Below are 19,291 nucleotides of genomic sequence, written 5' to 3'. Positions count from 1 at the left end.
GGGGAAAGAAGTACTAAAACCTTGAATTAAAACGCAACTACACCCTCAAATGTTTTCATAATGTGTCGGCTGAACACACTGCCTGTGGGAACACGCACTTGTCAAGCGAGGCTGCCATGATGCGTCATCTAGAGATTCGGAGTCTCGCCTATTTTTACTGCGACAGTCGCGCAGTTCTCAGCAAAAATAGACCTGCAAACCACTTGTACACAGTCATATCAACATCATATCAGCGTTTCACGACAGTGCGTGTCTTCAGGCACCGGCTTTTTAAAGGGTGCACAGTTAGGCATAGTTAAGATGTGCCTACATAGGCGAGTTCACTACTGACGTACACTCTGCTTTAACAATTAAAGAGGCTGCTTTCAGTCATTTTAAACATTTACATGCCCACAGTAATATCACTGCAGCAAATATCTTCGCACATTTAAGCAGTAAAACTAAGAACTGTAGTCATAAACTTGACAGCACAGTGGAAACTCTCCAGAGGAAACAGAATTGAAGCTTCTGAAAAAAGTTTTTTTTAACAGCTCTGATGGAGCTCGGGATTCATCAGCAGGGCGGTTGCTTTAATCTGGTTACTGTGGTGATTCTGGGTGGATTTCTGTACTGTAACTTGTAGAGAGTATAGTGTATTTCTTTATGGTCGCAAGGGGTGTATTTGTGGTTCAACATATTTCAGTAAATTCAGATCAGGAGCAATTATTCTATTTTTAAATTCAGTTCTAATTTTTAATTAATACAGGAACAATCAGCCAAATAAACACGTCAATAAGGCAGCCTTGTTTTTATCTGACAGCAGCATTCTTGATAGATAGATAGATACATAGATAGATAGATAGATAGATAGATAGATAGATAGATAGATAGATAGATAGATAGATAGATAGATGTGAATGTCAGCAGTATTGTTAGTATTCTGGTGATTGTAGAGGCAGAGAGACAGGCAGGTTTGCAGTCAGACAAGCACAACAGATGACATGACAACAGACAAGTAAACAGGCCGACCAGGCAGACAGACGGAAACACTGAGACAAACAGACAGAAAAACACACATATTGACAAAGACAAACAAAAGAGGGAGAGAGACAAGACAGACAGAGAGACAGATTAAGAGACTGACAGTCGGACAGTGAGACAGACTGACAGACAAACACACAGACAGTTAACAAGCCTAAAAACCCAAATCTGTTCATGTATGCAGTGTTTTTTAAAGGGGAAACGATAACATATGAAGTTTGTTGTCGTTTCTAAAACCTGGATGTACAACAGAGCTCTGAACTCACTGCTGTGCAGAGGTGGGACCAAGTCATCAATTTCAAAGTCTCAGGTAGGTTTTAGGTCGAGACCCAAAGTTCAAAATCAAGCCGCAAGCTCTGAACTTCAGTTTCAAAGTCCTGAACACGTCTTAGTTCACATTCTAACAACAAGAATCTCAAGAGCTTAGTTAGTTAATTTCATGGGTGATACACACTCTGGGCTCTCTTAAGCTGCCAATGTTAGCAACAATTGAACTAGTAACCGCAATATCACCAGACTCCCTTAAGATATTGCATGATTTTAAGAGTTGTTGACTGAGGAGAAACTTAACAGCTTCACTTAACTGTGAAACAGCTACAACTAATTCTAAATCATTGGTGCCTTCTTGTAAATTTGGCATTTAATGCAAAACATGAAGCTGTTTGTGTGGGTTTGTGGCAGCATCTGCCTCTGTGTCTAAAGTGCGTCTTCCCTGCCAACATTTAGGATTTAGCAGCTGTTTGAACACACCGATTCAACTGATTTCACCATTTACACTCAATTTGTGAAAGAACGTTTCATTGTTGACGAAATTTGACATTTCTAAACATTATGAAACGCTGTCTGTGACAAACCCAGGGAAGCGTGTCAATGCTAGGTCTGAAGTGACAGACTTAGAGCTGTTCACTTGTGATTGGATCACTGAGGCTTGATGTGAATACCAGGTCTAAATTCTGGTATCGGTATTAATCTAATAATGTCTGTATTTTCATCTCACACTCTCTGAATATGAAAGAAAATCTTTCAAGTCCACATTAAGTCAAAAGTCATCGTCCTGAAGGTCAAAGAGCAACTTTTGATTTTCAAGTCCACACCTCTGCACTTCAGTGACTAGTGTTTAGATCCCAGAACAGCCCGTTGTTTATTTAAATCGTCTTTATAAACTTAATTTTTTATCCATCTTTGATGAAAAACCATGAAATCAAAATTCATGACAGAATGTTTCTCTTTAAAAAGACACCCCAGTTTAATAATTCAACATGTGCAGTGTGTTGATAATGTGGATCAACCTGTTTAAACTGTTGGGAACAATTAATTTTTCTGGTTGTGACTGACCTGGTTTGACACAGAAACAGACACAACAGGACGCCAACATGAACCCCACTTTCACTGTCCCCTGTACCTGAGGGGAGATCCTTTAGGTGTGGCCACTCCGTAGCCTTTAGAGTCCAGGTTGCCTCCGACTTTCATGGTATCGCAGGGCTTCCTCTGCTCGATGTACTCGTTCATGGAGGACTCCAGCAGGTAGGCGTACTTCCCCTTCGACTTCCTGACTCTGATCACGCCTTCGTTCGTGTTCTTGACGAACACCGTAGGGTCCGCGCTCCGCATGTACGACCACATCTTCTCAAAAACTGCTATTTTTGACCGCTTAAATAGGAGTAGACAGTAAAGACTGTCTTTACAGATTGTACTGATTTAAGACAGAAAGAATACAGCACATTTTTCATCTCTTGCAGAATAACAGCAGGTTCTGCCAGAATGCCATGTTTTGCGAAACATAATACAGAAAAAAACTACAGCAATGAACAATGTGTCCTCACCCTGAAGAACTCTTTGGTGGAGCCTCCGTCCAGGGTACCGTAGGCAATCTCCGTCTGCTTGGCCAGGTCCTCGGCACTCTCTATGGGGGAGACCATCCTCTCCACAGTGAGGAAGGCTGCCAGGTTGGCTGTATAGGAGGAGATGATGATGAGGGTGAAAAACCACCAAACTCCTCCCACGATTCGACCTGAGAGAGACCTGGAGAGAACGAGGAGGGAGAACACTGGTAAATCACAAGCTCCATTTTGTTATTTACCCAGGAAGGTCCAAACACTGTGTTCAGACTCACAGTGTGACTTATGAAGCTGCTCAGTAAAAACAGTCCGATCCGTTGGGGTTAAGGCCTCGCTCAGCACAATAATTAGCTGCTCAAAGCCACTTTTTCCCATTAAATAAATCCCAGTATGACCAGCAGAAGACACATTACATCACCAGAGAGGCTTCTGCTGCAACATCTGCACACTGTTGAATCACTGGACGAAAAAATACAAGTGTTCCTCTTTTTTTTTTTATTTCGTACAGTAGGTGTGACAACTGAGGCGTAACTGCTGACTGTGAATAAAGGAGGAGAGATCGCTCTGCCTGCAGGAACGCACAAACACAAGCATCCATACCTCACATCAGCATCAAAGACATCGACACATTCACCACAAAAAACAAAACACACACACACACACGCTCTGATACTGTTCAGCCCTCCGGTCCTCACCAGTCCGTCTAAAGGTGACCCTGCGTGACACACATGCACGAATAACAAACGGGGCTTGTGTGTGTGACAGAAAGTCCTCACAATAACAGAAACTCCAATACGAGGATGTTTTTAAGCTTCCCTGCGGGGACCAGATTTGTAATGAATTGAAATAATGCAATTGTATTTGCCAGTTTCAATTTTTTACAGTGTACACAGCTATTACGTATAGTAAAAATTCCAATAATGTTCAAACTACATAAATCCACAAGTTTACTCAAGCTAACGATGCGTTTCATTTGTCATCTGTCGCTAATTCTGGGATAGGGAAGTCGGCCAAGGACACTAACCTCGAATAAGAATAAAACTTTAAAACATTATCTCCTCTTGAAAATGTGTCACATCAGATAGATTTCATCAGCACTGGTGGTGGTTTAATGGTGTTCACCACCAGCTAAGCGAGTCTGACTGCACGATCATTTGTGATTATTCACGTTGCTCCTGCAGCGTTTATCCGCCGCAATCAGCCAGATTACTTTACTGTACATTAGTACATTATCTCTGCTGCAGTCAGGTCGATAAACAGGAATGAAGATAAATCCCAAAAGTTTCAAAGTAATCTCTGAGCTCTCCCCCCTGTCTGTAAACGGCTCCGGATCAGAGCAGAATCTGATGTAACTCCTGGTGTTTATTCATCGAGGAGGTCTGGCTCTACACATGGCTAAAGAGGGTGCATGGACATGGTTGTAGCTTAACTACCTGCTCCTTTGATGTATTAACATGGATTTTAACAAAGAAGATGTAAAACAGATCAGTTCAGGTCCTTCACTCAAGTCAAAGTGCTGTTTCTAAACCATAAAAATACTCTGTTGCAACTAAAAGTCCTGCATTGAAAATGTTATGTAAAATTAGTAAGTATAATTAGGAAAATAAAGTACTCAATGCAGTAAGATGTCCCCTGTGACTGTTAGACCGTCATATGTACGCTAGATTATTATGACTCAGCAGGATTGTTGAGGTGGAGCTCATTTTGAACGATCTAATGATTATTTTCATTACGGATTCATCTGCTGTTTATTTTCTCCAATAATCAATTGATTGTTTGTAAAAATTCTGAAAAAAGTGAGAAATGCGGCGACGATGACGGAGAGCACAGTGACACCTTCACAGTGTTTGTTCAGTCCAAACCTCAACATTATTACAAATACATCAAAATGCTTAAAGTAATTAAAAGTAAAAAAAAGCAAATGATGACTGAGATTGAGACTGACTGGCTGTCAAACACACACACACACACACACACACACACACACACACACACACTACCTGTATGTTCAACATACAGTATATAATGTATAGGGGGAACTTGTCTAGAACATTGCTTTAATGAGGTCGTGAGGAAAATAATTACCGAAAAAGCCCAGTGACACACACACTCATACATACTGTACGTAAACACAAATATACACTGACAAAATAACATAACACACACACACACACACACACACACACACAGAGTGCAGTAAATCCAGAATAGAAACGCCCTCAGGCCTTCACACGGCTGTTAACATACAACGAAGCCGGCAGCAACGTCACACCGGATTGGACGCGTTTCATGATAACGTCTGTGTGTGTGTGATGATACGTCTGCATTAATAAGAGCTGTACATCGCTGATGGTATATCTGTGTGTAAATGTACGTCAGTCTGCCTTTGTGCTTCTGTTTCTGTGAGGACCGACGCAGTGAGGACTCTCTGTCTTTGTGTTTAGGGTTTGTAGAAGTACTCATTATGCAGAACGGCCCATTTAATATGTTATACTGTAATTATTGATGGATTAATGTGTTCACAGAGCTTGAAGCAAGGAACATCTCTGAGCCTGGAGTGTTTTTACCATGATTAGGAGAAAAAATGGACTGCCGTTGTGTTTGTTTACCAGTATATATTCATTGTTTCCTTTTGGAGTGTCCTAACTGGCCGTGGGCAGTGTAGTGTGATGTGGCACAACATGGCGCACCACTCAGGTGTCCTACCTGGGGGAGATGTCGCAGCCCTGCTGCATGAAGGCGCCGAGTGAGAACCAGAGGGAGTTAAAGATCCCAAAGTCGTTGGTGTATTCTGGAGTCTCTTTGTCTTTCTGCTGGTTCTGGTTCTGGTTCTGGTTCTGGGAGTACCCTGAGACACAAATCCATTTTCATATATTACAAGAATGAAAATAAAAAAAGATAAATAAAAGAGGTTTCAAGCGATGATGATGATGATGATGATACCTGGAGAGAGCTCAGAGGATGAAGTCGGCAGAGCTCGCCGCGAGGCAGAGGAGGGCAGAGTTTCATCTTCGTCATCAGAGTCGTCACCCTGCCATTCATAGGGACTGAATCGACTCACCTGAGATACACAGAGACGCAAGGAGTTAAAGTATCAGCAGTAAAAGTACACAAGTATCATCAGCTTACCTGGTGTAATATCTAACAATGTGTAATATTTTATAAGCTTATTAAACTTGAACCAAAGAACAAACACCAGATGAAAACTGGTCCCATAAATGAAGAATTTCTTTTTTAAATTTAAATATTTAATCATCAAAATGTCTTATGGTGATTTAAAATGTAATGACTAGATGGAAAATGAAAAACATTTGATTTATTTATTGCTAATGACCTCCCGCAGCCCACCTGCAGTCAGCAACACTTTTAGGAATCACTGCTTTTGGGTAAAACACTGTTAGCAGCTCATATATTCACGGCTGTTATGACTCAAAATTCAGAATTTCATACATCTAACATTTAGATGACAATAACTTATCCTTTCCCAATATTTTAACTGTTTTTCAGTGTGACACTCTTCTTTTCCGACACTAAATGTAAAGCACAGTCATTAGTTTTCATGGGGAGGTTCAGTGGAGCTCTTTCTTTATTGCTTTTTTTTTAAGATGCCGATACATTAAGTGTGCTGAAATGCACAATAGTCATCAGAATCAAGATAATGAGAATGTGTGTTGATGAGCAGGTTTAAATGCAAAGACCTGTGGATCAGGTGCCACTACCCTGATACAGATGACGGGTTCACACCAGGTTTGAAAGTTTAGTCTCGGCCTTTAACATCCCGTTACACTTTTGTCTATTTCATTATCAAAAACATTAAAAAAAGTACGTATGCTTTGAAGGTACTGTCTAACTACAAACACACAAATTAAGACACACATCCATTGACAATCTCACCAGGAAGAGCACCACGCTGACTCCGATGTAGGCGAAGACGATGCACATCCAGATCTCGTAGGCCAGCGGGTCGAGGAAGGAGAAGACGCCCGGTTTGGACTTGGTTGGTTTCTTGATCATGATGGAGATTCCCAGGGACATGAAGGGTTTGGTGAAGTCGATCACCTGCTCTCGCACCAGAGTGATGGTCAGCGGGGCGACCGCCACGTCCGCCTTCTGCACAGAGACAGAGAGTCGGGGACAGGGAGACGTTCAGATACAATACAGGACGATTTTGTCGTTCTTTTACAGCTCTCAAACTTCACAGACTGACAGTTTGTCCTCCTTCAGACCAAATCAAGCGAGGAGGCCTGAGAACTACTGCCCTAACAACATCTGCATTCAGCTCAAGCTTCGCTCACACACCGCAGATATATCTCATCCCAGATGTTTGTTTCCACTTGCATTTACTCATGAGGTGCCTCATAAATGTGTCTTACATTCGAAGGATCCTCTGACACCCCCACATTTCAGTGTCTTTTCAATTAAATGAAAAATACTTTGCAACAAGAGTTAGTAACACTAACATTTGTTCTGGAGCAAAGTAGTATCAGGCCGTCCAAAACACACACTATCCATCTGCACCCTCCTGTTCAGTCCTTCACCAAGTTGCCAAATTGTGGTTTGTTCCAGTCGATCCAACAACTTCCAACAAGCAATTCTGAACATGAACAACTTGTTAATGAACATTTGTTCTGATCTGAACTGGTGATTTTTTTTTTTTGTCTGGTTCTGGTGTGAGAATCTACTTGAGCCTAAATTTCCACATTTTAAGGAAGTCGTTTAACCAAAGAGCTATTGTTCCTCCTCTGATTGTTTTATTTTGAAGGATTTTACATACTTGGAAAGAAGAATGATCCAGCACTTCGAACAAAAAGGCAAAGAAATAAAGGAAAGCCAGAAAAATTGTATAATTTGGCAGAAAGACTTTCAACTTTATGTTTTCATCCGTGTCTGTTGGATGATTGGTTTGTTAACAAGATTACACAAAAACTACTGAACAGATTTCCCCAGATTTCTTTTTGTCGTATTGAGGTGGCTGGTATCTATGAGTACAATTTGATGCAGATAAAGGGGACTGTTGGGCCTAGGCGGAGGTATGCACTCTAGTCAGTGCCATTGTAGTTGCATTTAAAACTTTTATTTAGACTCAAATCCTTCCTGTTGCATTAAAATACTTAGTAGGTGGTGGTCACACTCACCCCGTACACCAGTTCTCCCACCATGCCATTCCACATCTTCGTCTCGCTGTCTCTGGCGCCGTACTTTCCGTCACCCACCAGCTCGAGCCGGTAGACGAAGCCGACGTGTTTGGCGATCTCCGCGGCCAGTTCGGCGCAGTAACCTTCGTACCTTTCGTTTCCTTCAAACTGCTCGTGGTTCTTCCTCAGCATCATGTAGGGAGCTTCCTGCACAGAGGACAGGAAGGTGATTTGAGAGGACAGCGCTGTTATTTAGCTTCTATGTAATCACTGGAGAATAAGACCAGAGGAAGGCGAAGGTAAGCTGTGAACAGCACCGTGTCCTCCCAGGCTCACCAGTATGGTGGTGACTACGTATGTCCTGTTCTGCAGACCGTGGAACTCCTCCACCACCGGCTTGTAGACGGCGGTGTTCACGTAGCCTCTCCTCTCGTTCCAGTATCCGATCTGAAGACAGAGCAGCGGCAGTGTCACACTCACAGTCCTCAGCCTCTGTTCACTGTCCAAACTGTAATCTGACAGGAGTGTTGTTGGATTATTTGGCAGTTTTCTTTTAACACGTTTCTGTCGTTTCCTTTTGATTTTGTTTTGTTTTTTCACAATTGACAAAAACAATAGAAATCAGGCAAATTTCCCAAGCTCATGTTTTATTTGCTCTTGCAGATGCATCCGTTATACTTCCCGCTTAGACAGATTTCAGTGCGACGTGGTCCCTATTGAGCCAATCGTAACCATTTATCTAAAATTGGGCAGGTTTAATAAGGTTATTATGTACATAAAATTCCTGATTGACAACTTGTGCTTTATATTTCATTTATTTATAGTCATTCGTCTCATTATTCATTGCTGGCCCTTAAATTTCCGTTTGTCTGATATCGCTGCCACTCACTCAGTTTCTCTTGTTGAGAATCATTTTGAACATGACGTGCCTTTTTTTGTCGTGCTATAACAAAAGTTAATAAAAAATAAATACATTTTGAAAAGATAACAGGCATGTCACCTTGTGCTGGAAGGTGGGAGAAGTACTTCCAGGTGACAGCAGTTTAAGATTTCAAAATAAAAGATTGCAAAGTGTACCTGGTGAGTATTTATGTCATATTAAAAATGCAACCTAAAAAAAACACAAATAACAAACAGTATATGCAAAAGCCAACACCGTGAACCTTTTATGGACGGGGTTGGTAGACTTTCAGGATTAGCCAACACAAACAGACACACACTCACACTGCTCACACTGAGAGATATGAAAAGTGACAAGACACTTTTTTTGCTGGTCTTTTCTAGTTGGAGGTCTACCAGGTCCGTCCAGCACAACTCGCCAGGCTCACAAAACTCAGATGAAACTGTCAAATAGGCAGTACCGATCAAATATGAATCATGATTCTGTTACTGCATGGTCCACTACTGACCTCAAATGTTTGCAGAAACACATTTTAGTGTACCGCTTGGCTGTAATTTGAGAAAGTTTGTGACTAGGTCAAAAACACTTCAAAACCCGTTTGAAGCCTGCGTGTGTGTCGTCTCCTAAACTACAAAGGGAGCACAGTTGTGTACCTTATTGCAAAGATAATTCCCTGTAACCTTGTGTTTTCTGATGGAGTTTGAAGGAAAGCTGAGCTGCAGGTTTTTATACCAGCGCTGCAGCAGCTGATTTCACTGATGATCACACCTTTAATCAGAGAGGAGGGAGCTAATTACTGAAACGAGCTGATGTGGTGAAAACCTGCTGAGTGTGACTCGACACCAAACTTCGGTCAGAATCTAACTCGTTTAACAAAGACAACGAACGGCAGCAGCACCTTCCTGGGTCCGACGTGGGTGAGCTCCATCACATTCAGGGTGTAGTTGGTGCGATGTCCTCGCTCGTCAAACTGAACCCAACCCGTCAGCCCCTCCAGACGCACCTGCACGCACACACACACACACACACACACAAGTGTTAGCATCAGTTTGTATTGATGTGTGTAATGCTGTATATTTGGGTGTATTTGTACCTGTTGCAGCGCTCTCTGTATGTCGATGCCCTGTCCCCAGGGGGCGGGAGGGTTTGCAAGACACTCGCCTGCATTGCCTCGGCGAGATATGTCGATCCGCTGACGCCGGAGGTTCTGAAAAGCCGTCGCCATGACGCTGACGCCATCGTAGGTCAGAGCTCCTGTGTACTGAGGAGGAGTGTGTGTTCGTTGTTATTGTGTCATCGTTAGTAGTGAAGTAAAAGTACCGTATGACGCAGAATACGACTGTTTACTGTTCACTTGATTAAGTTAATGCTGCTTCAGTTCAACTAAACACAGGAAGGCTTTTATCGTGAAGCAACCACAGGAAACCTTTGCCTTTGTTTGGCTGGTCTGAGACCAAAAACACCACCTGCTCTTTACAAAGTCCAGAAGACGCTCAGTGATTCAGAGAGTGAACTTCTGCGTCTCAGATTTTGTTTTTTTACATTTTTTTTTTGAAGAGTTTGAACTTGAATGTCCAGGACTTGATGTCAACTCTTGATGACAGAAGAGTCATAACAGACCAGTTTGTGTTTTCTCCAACAGCCTGGTGTGGGTGGATGGATCATCGTCCATGATTAAAATCCAACTGACATTAAATTGCAGGTTTTTTGTTTATTTATTTTTTTATTTTTTCTACACATATCTGCTCCAAAAATCATGTCCTGTGCTCTGCTCTGAGAAACATTTTAAACAAGGAGGAGGAAATGTATATTTTATATTTTCTGGTTTCATGATGGTGCCTCTATTTTTGTATTAAATCACTTTAAAAGATGCTAGTTTTCATCTAGATGGCTTCCATACACCCTGTCAAATTCAGTTTCAGGTTCACATACAAGGAGGTTGCCTTGGTATTTCGATACAAAATAATAAACAGATTAAGAGAAAAGAGAAAGAAAAAGCAAGAACTTAAGAGGTCAAGAATCAGGAATATAAAATGGAAAAATAGACAATACAAAATATGTGAAATACGTCCAGAAATATGTAAATGATTTTGTTTTTTAAAATGGAGAAAAGCTGCATAGTGTTTTAAATGAAGAGAAGGAATGTGCAGATTGTGTGTTGATGTAGCTTAGAGGCTGTTCACACATCAACATCCATCCTGAGTGATCCGATCACAAGTAGACAGCTCTAAGTACAGGTGTGAACACCTGTCTATGTGGTTCCTTGTAATGTAAATGACATCTTTGGGCTTTCTTAACCTGCCAATGTTAGCAGCAGATGTTTGTGAACACACCGTCTGCTTCAACTGATTGAACTAGTAATCACACTATCACCACACTCCCTAAACAAATCGCATCATTTTGAGAGTTGTTGCACGAGGAGAAACTTAAACTTTATGAAACGGCTACGACAAATTCTAAGTCATCGGTACCTTCTTGTAAAGTTAGCATTAAATGCAAAACATGAAGTTGTTTGTTTCCTTGTAAAAAGTGTTAGCGTGTCGCAGCATGAAACATTTTATTGGCTGTAAACATGTCGAATTTTACAAATATAGTAAACACTAACCAACAGGTTACTTCTTTGACGCCTGTGGAGAAACATCCCCAGACTCCCTTTAAAAATCGCACAATTTTGTGAATTGTTGAGTGACGAGAAACTTTATAAACATTGTGAAACACTGTTTACAACAAATTCTTAATTATTTGGGCCTTCTTATTAATGTTCGGCAGATATTTCTTAGTACTTATACTTAAGTAAAGGATCTGATTACTGTGTGTGTGTGTTTACCTTGAGACTCCTGCGAGCAAGTTTGAGGTCTTTGCTGTCGAAGTCCAGCCAGTCCTGGTTGATCTTCTCCACAGCTGGATCGGACCGGTTCATCAGCTGGAAGCCCGTCACGTTCGGCCCGAGCTTCTGGAACTCGGTCATGTTCAGGTCCATGAAGCCCTGACGCACAAACACATGTTTTCACTGAGTGAACTCCTCCTGCACACGACGTTGGGTCACGTTTCTTCCAGGAAATAGACGGACTCACCAGATTGGCCAGGATGTAGTGGTAGTTCTTCAAGTTTCTCCTCTGAGCGGCAATCTGAGCGAGAGAGAAAAGTCAGGGTAAATGATATGCTAATTACATTTTTCTGATGTTTCTAATGATGATAAAAAGCATCCATTACGCATTCATCACACTCATCTGCATGTGTGAGTGTGTGTGTGTGTGTGTGTGTCCTCTCAAACAGCTGCTAATTGGCAGACTCAAATTCGGCTTTGAGGAATTAATTGCCCATCTTCACCACCAGGAAGAGATGGAGAGAAAGAGGGAGGGAGACTCCTCAGATTGATGTCAGAGGACGGGAAGAAAGGAAGAAAGGAGGAGAGGAGAAAGGAGAGGAAGGGAGATAGAGAGAAAGGAAGGAGATAAGAGAGGTTACGCAGAGGATGAGGAGGAGGAGCTGGAGGAGGAGGAGGAGGAGGAGGAGGAGGAGGAGGAGGAGGAGGAGGAGGAGGAAGCAGGTGTCGGCTCCCTCTCTGGTCCAGCTCCTAATGAGCGTCAGTCGATGGACGTTTACTCACACAGCTGGTCTGCAGCTCTGAACGCTACTCGCTGCAGGAGGATAGAGGGAGGAGGAAGCTGTTTAAACAGTACTCCTCCTCTTCAATCCCTCCATCCTCTTCACCTCCTCCTCCTCCTCCTCCTCTCGCCTCCTATCCTCTGTATCACTTCCTTCGGTTTGGTTTTTAAAGGTGTGAGCTAAATGCTATGCTAACCAGGGCCACAACTAACAATTATTTTCATTGTCGACTAATCTGTTGAATATTTTCTTGATTAATCCATCGGTTGATGGAAAATGGTGAAAAATGTCGATCAGTGTTTTGTCCTCAACCCAAACATTCAGTTTACTGTCACAAAGGACATCGTAGGCAACTGGACTTTCAGTTTCTTGAAGACGTTTCACCTCTCATCCAACGGAGACATTTCTAAGACCCAGTTGACAAAAATACCTGTGGACGCGTGGACTAGGACTTAGATGGTAAACATTCCTCCTGCTAAAGGTCAGCATGTTAGCATGCTGGTGTTAGCATTTTGCTCACTGTAGACTTTTTACCAATTCTGGTTTCATACCTGTGCTGCAAAATCAATCGAAATGTTATTGATCTCAAAATATGGCCAAGTGCAATATACAAATTGCAGAAGATTTAATTTTTTGATAAAATGTGTGACAAAAAGCATCGTAATGACGAACTGTGGTGCTACAGAGATGTTCTGACCTAAAACTCTTGTTTTCAAGATATAAGAAAACCTTCTTTCGTCATTCCCACTAACTGTGAATCACATTGCAGTCGTTATATCTGCACATGCACATTTTCAAAGTTTCATCCAAAGCTTTTTCGTGACAATTTCCCTGAACTTTATATTCCTCCATTTTTAACAACAGTGTAACCGCCTTAATAACCAACCTGTCAGCTCGACTCTTCATCATCACCCCGCAGATCCACAGCTCCACCTGATACACTCACACACTCACATGCAACTCAACTAAATGAACCAAATGAAGTCAAACTACGGTCGAGCTCAACACCACCTGATATTTTCGCCCGGGCCGCATGAAACTAAACTAAACATGAAATAAATTTAGCTGAAGCCAACAGCTCCATTTCACAGATCCAGAACAGCACCTGATACTTCAGCCGCTGTAAGCCAGCTGGAGTTCAGCAGGAAGATGAGTTCCCCAAATGATGGCTGGTTTTTGGCCAGAGTTCACATGTCTTTTCTTCCTCTGCTCTCTACCGCTGCCCTCTCTCCCTCTGCTTCTTACAAACTAATCCAGAATATATCCAAAAACATCCTTTTCCTCCCTCTCCTGCCAGTCAATTAGCAATGAAGCTGAAATCAAAGAATTCAAATCGACACACGGTGAAGCAGCTGCGACTGAAGAGCAGAAACATTCAGCAGAATATCCTGCAGCTCTGAGGGATGGAGAGCAGAGTGTAATCAACAAAACACACAACAACACAAAATAACTCAAAGTTTGTCTTTCTGTGTGTTGGTGGGCCAAGATAGAAATGAGATGTGGACGTAGGAGACTGTTGCTGTGAGTGTGAACACCTGGTAAGATTTTCAACAACCAGCGCTGGAGCCTCGAAAACGAACCCAACCAAGAAATCTTCAGAAAACAATCAAGACTATCACAAAGTTTTATAATTTATGAGCTGAAGAGAGTCACCATCTTGTTGCTGCCGTTTCCAATTATCCTAACACAGATTCAAAAGACGCACTACATGTATCTGTCGTTGAATAACTGAAACATTTGAAAATACAGTTTTTCTAGGAGTTGTATGAGAAAGTACAGGCTCATTTGCTCTGAAGCAAGAAATAAAAAAACACATATGTAAGAAAGAGGACGTCCACTGGGATGTTTTCAGATCAGACCCATATTACTTATTGACGTGCGGATCGGTGAGTGTTTTACCAGGTTGAGGATTGAGTTGAGTCGTTCCAGCTCACAGTCGATGATGATCTGAAAGTCCTTCTTGAAATCGAGATCTGCCAGCAGCTTGATGAAGCCGGCTTCTGTCAGCGTGTCCAAGTTAACGGAGGTGACCTGCCAACTGTGCTCCGCCGCCGTGTCCAAGATCCTCTGCAGCACCGACAGACCTGGGAAAGAAATAAGATGCGAATCAGCGTGAATCACATCAACTACCTTCATGGGAATATAATCATTAGGACATGACAAGATGTTGTCACTGACGTCAAGACATTTGATCTGTAGTGATATCTGTAGTGTCTGACAGTCCCACTACGAGGAGAATGCTAATGCTCTAATGCTTACTGCCAAAAATCTCTATTTCTGTTCAACAAACAACGTGTACATCAGATATATTTGTGTTTTCTATTTCATCTTGCTTCAGTCTGCCTGGTTACTTCTCCAAGCAGCTCTCCTCTCCACAGTCTGCCTTGTTAGCAGGCAAACACACAACCAACACCGAGACATTTTTCATGTGTGAGACTGAGGAGTGGGTTTTGAAGAGGCTGTGGCTTCTCAAACTGAATGTCAAGCTGTTTTTTTTTTTTTTTTTTTCCAGTTGAATCAAACCCTTGTGATGTTTGCTGTCTGCCTCAGGCTGGACTTGGCCTGGGTTTAACTTCAAAAAGCTGCTGCGCACTGAGCCGACGCAGACTCGTAATGGTTTTATTTTTGTTTAAGTGGCCTGATTTAATAAGAAAAAATAAATATCGGCGATGATGTTGAAATATCTCAGATGAGATTTATCTGAGAAGCTTTTCAGGGCAAAATTCGAGTCTTTTATCTTTCGCACCGTCTCCCCTCCTGAGCTGTAATCCATTATTTAAGCAGAGAGAAACCCGACCTCACACAGTCAGACTGTCAGCAGTAACATAATACACCAACTTGGCTTCATGATCAAACCTGGAAGACCTGATGCAGGGAAAAATAAGACTCTCCAGCAGTGCTAGCAGCTCTGTGAGGCTGTGAGCTAAGTGCTTACATCAGCACAGGGAATTTCACAGCAATACATCGAACGATTGTGTAGATTTTCAAATAAAACCAAAAATTTGAACCTCAGGAAAGAGGATCGCCGAGTCAGTCAGGAGTAATTGTACAAAATTTCATGGAAATCCATAAAAAAATGGATGAGATATTTCAGTCTGAATCAAACTGGTGGAAGAAACTGAACAACTGGCCAACACTGTCGTCTATAGATGCATTTTTATTTTAAAAATGTAGTTTTTTCATCCTCCTTTTGCTCCTAGTTTTGGTTTAGCAGCACATTTTCTATCTGGTTCAGTCTCAGTGTTTCCAGCAGCTGATTTCCTCAAAAACCCTGTGATAAACCCACCTTAGACTACGTGCTCAGCACCAAACAGCAGACAGAAAAAGTCAGTTTTTTGACCAAATACATCAAAGAAAGAAGAAAGAAAATTAGGATTTCAATAACCAGGCGAGGAGTTTAAATTCTGCAAACACACAAACACTGCAGTGTGGAGAATTGTTTGAAAAGGCATCAAGCTGAGGCGCATTAAAGGGATAGTTTGGGTCTTTTGATGTGGGGTTGTACTCTGGTGCAGCATGCAATCTGCAAAGTAACTAAGTAAAGTTTTCATAAAATGTAGTGGAGTGGAAGTGCAGTATAAAGTAGCACACAATGGAGAGACTCAAGTACAAGAACCTCAAAATAATACTTAGGTACAGTACTTGAGTAAATGTACTCTGTTACATTCCATCACTGGTTCCTTGGCAAAAAAACTCGGAAATTATTATTATCTAAGTTTTTTCTTGTACAATCTGTTGAGGCTGTGATATTTTTCCAATTAAACTAACAAATCTCTGATGGGATATTTTCGATATAAACAGCGTGTTTAATTCCAGCAACGGCCATAAAATCAGATTAGTTTATTTATCGTATTTATCATAACTGTGGTTAAAATGTGGTTATGATTAATCAATTGAAACACTTGGTTAAAATCCAGGAAAGATTTCGGTAACTTTTAATAAGAAAGCAATTTTTAATTTCAGACATGAGCTCCAGTCTCCTAAAACAAACGACTCATTTACACCCATCCACCACTGCTGGCACTGGGTTTAAAGTGTGAGCTAACGTGTGAATGTAATTTTAAAGGGAAACTGGGCTGGATTATCGTCTGTCTGTCCCCTAGTGGTCGAAAAATAAATCGATCAATGCATCTTTCAACGTCTTCAACTGCATTTCTACATCCTAACAGGCGGGTTTTTGCTCTGTGGTTTGAAACCCTACGAGTCAACGCACAGAGTAATCACATCAGCATTTTACATTATACATACGCCCACCCACCCCCACAGACACACACACACCCACACACACACACACACACACACACACGCACACATGCACACACACACCGTGTTCAAAAGACAAGTCAGCAAAATTCAGATAGACTTCAAAGAGTAGAGAGAGATGAACAGAGAGACACAGTGAAAAGGGAACTTCAAAGATACTGTCTGGCGCACACACACACCGCGACACCTCCTCCAGGGTTATTACCTCAGTGTGTCTCAAAGTCAGTGTGTGCGTGAGTGTGTGTTTGTGCGTCCTTCCCTTGTTCAGACTCGGAGAACCCAATTATACGACACACTAACTGCAACTGTACTGTTTACGCTGCAACAAAAAGACAGAATATAGCTCATATTAAAATTCCAGCAGGCAGATGGAGATCACAGTGTTTGTGACTGCGTCGTTGATGAACGCTGTCGTCAGAGAATGAGGGAGATAAAAATGCTGGACGTTAGAAAGCTAAAGCAGCAGTGTGAGTCTTTGGAGAAGTTGTTTTTTTCTATACAATCTGCCAAAACAGTGCGCTGTGAATGACAGTGCATGCATGCTTTTGTCATGTTAAAAAGACACATGTCCTTTATTAGAGATTGGGATTAGACCTAATTCCATCCAATCAGCTCAGTCGCCAGGATGTAATGTCAGCAGTTAATGTAGCTGCAAACCACAGACACGTCCGAGTTTGTTCATGGCAGAGCCGAAAGTAGACACGGTGAGCAGTGCCGGTTCAGGTCAGAGTCTTTGAGTAAAGACAGTTACGACAACAAAAGTGCAAAATGCCGATCGTCACGTGATTTACGGAGACTTCAGATAGCTCCAGGAAGTCCTTAAATACATGAACACAGAGAGACAGAAGTACCATATTTGGCAGTTCTTACTTAATACATGACTTATTGATTGATTGATTTACAATAATGGTAGTGCTGCGAGTATTTGCAGCTAACTTCTGGGAACTATTGAGAGGATCCACCATTGCTTTAAAAAAAATGGTTCACTGGAGTAAAAGGAGCAATCAGAGCAGACTTTACAGGAGAGCGGACTTAAAGAGGCAGGAGCCAAAACTTTGTGTTTGGCACAATAAAACATTTAGAAGACAATTTAATATCTGTCCAAAACGATACTTGTCCTCCTCCTTGTCCAGCGTTTTTACATTATAATTTCATAAATCACATATGGCTGCAATGTTGCGCTGCCTACACGCTTCTTGCCACGTAGTGATTAATCACGCTGCTGATGTAGAAAAAAAGGACAGCGAGGATACTTTGCTCATAATTGCTGCGATGTGACAAGAGATTATGTGATGACCTCTGACAGGTAACTGCTCATTAGCATCCACACAGTGACAGTGTTTACAGCCGCTGAGAAGGCTGAGCTCCCCACACTGACGCACACACACACGCACACAACGAGCAAAACAAGTCAAGTGTGCGTTAATGATAATGTATAACCTTCAATTAGAGATACGGCAGAGCAACGAACCCACACTGACAGCGAGAGAAACAATGAGAGATTAAAGATACAAATACAGGAGGTGTGCGAGAGAGAGAGACGGAGAAGAAGTTAAAGCAAGAGATAGAGAGAGAAAGAGGAGTTTTATATATATAGACATTACTCTGCTCCCCGTTCTGCATCTAATTTACATTAAAATCCTGCATGCATTTACTATTAATGCACAGAGGAGAAGAGAGGAGAGAGAAACAGTGGAATAGAAAGTTGAGATGAGGCCATAAGGAGGAGAAAGAGGAGGCGGAGGAGAGGAGACACTACCAGTATGTTTCCACCACTCCCAGTGTTTTCTGTCCCAGCAGAGCTCTTACAGAGAATTACAGCATCAGCCTCCATCTGTCCTTTGAAGCTCATTAAAACACTTCCGATTGCTTGATACAACACAGGGACAGAACAGGGCCAACGAGGGGCTAACTCAGGAACAACTCAGGAACAACTCAGGGACAACATGGGGCCAATTCAGGGAAACAAGAGTCCAATTCAGGGAAACAAGAGTCCAATTCAGGGCCAACACTGGACGACTCAGGGATAACATGGGGGAAACTCAGGGACAACATGGGGGAAACTCAGGGACGACATGGGGGAAACTCAGGGACAACATGGGGGAAACTCAGGGACAACATGGGGGAAACTCAGGGACAACATGGGGGAAACTCAGGGACAACATGGGGGAAACTCAGGGACGACATGGGGGAAACTCAGGGACGACATGGGGGAAACTCAGGGACGACATGGAGGAAATACAGGGACAACATGGGGGAAACACAGGGACGACACAAGGCCAACTCAAGAACATGGGACTGCCTCAGGGGCAACATCGATCCAGTTCTCAGATGCTCATTAAAACACTTCTGTCTGTTTGATACAACACAGGACCAAATCAAGGCCAAGCCAGGACAACATCGGTCCAATTCAGGGCTAACTAAGGGCTAACACGGGGTCAATTCAGGGACAACATTGACCCAACTCAAGGCCAACAACGGTTCAACTCAGCGTCAACTGGAGGCCAACTTCTAGACAACTCTAA

At 42.2% G+C, this 19,291-nt stretch overlaps 1 protein-coding gene across 1 annotated transcript in view; it reads right to left on the bottom strand.

The window, feature by feature from the left end:
- LOC141006678 (glutamate receptor 1-like) overlaps window positions 1-19,291 on the bottom strand; it is a 57,133-nt gene that overhangs the window by 13,733 nt on the left and 24,109 nt on the right. The window contains exons 3-14 of the mRNA XM_073478904.1: window positions 14,403-14,587; window positions 11,969-12,022; window positions 11,722-11,880; window positions 9,988-10,155; window positions 9,793-9,897; window positions 8,330-8,440; window positions 7,994-8,200; window positions 6,753-6,968; window positions 5,874-5,919; window positions 5,565-5,673; window positions 2,844-3,042; window positions 2,423-2,670 (exon numbers count right to left, since the gene is read on the bottom strand). Coding sequence (XP_073335005.1) covers window positions 2,423-2,670; window positions 2,844-3,042; window positions 5,565-5,673; window positions 5,874-5,919; window positions 6,753-6,968; window positions 7,994-8,200; window positions 8,330-8,440; window positions 9,793-9,897; window positions 9,988-10,155; window positions 11,722-11,880; window positions 11,969-12,022; window positions 14,403-14,587 — 1,807 coding nt within the window. The remainder of the gene's footprint in view (window positions 1-2,422; window positions 2,671-2,843; window positions 3,043-5,564; window positions 5,674-5,873; window positions 5,920-6,752; window positions 6,969-7,993; window positions 8,201-8,329; window positions 8,441-9,792; window positions 9,898-9,987; window positions 10,156-11,721; window positions 11,881-11,968; window positions 12,023-14,402; window positions 14,588-19,291) is intronic.

Source organism: Pagrus major, chromosome 13 (genome assembly GCF_040436345.1).
Source record: "Pagrus major chromosome 13, Pma_NU_1.0".
In the NCBI taxonomy this organism is placed as follows: Eukaryota; Metazoa; Chordata; class Actinopteri; order Spariformes; family Sparidae; genus Pagrus; species Pagrus major.
Note: the sequence above shows the minus strand (reverse complement) of the source record. Positions and strands in the feature narration are given on the sequence as shown.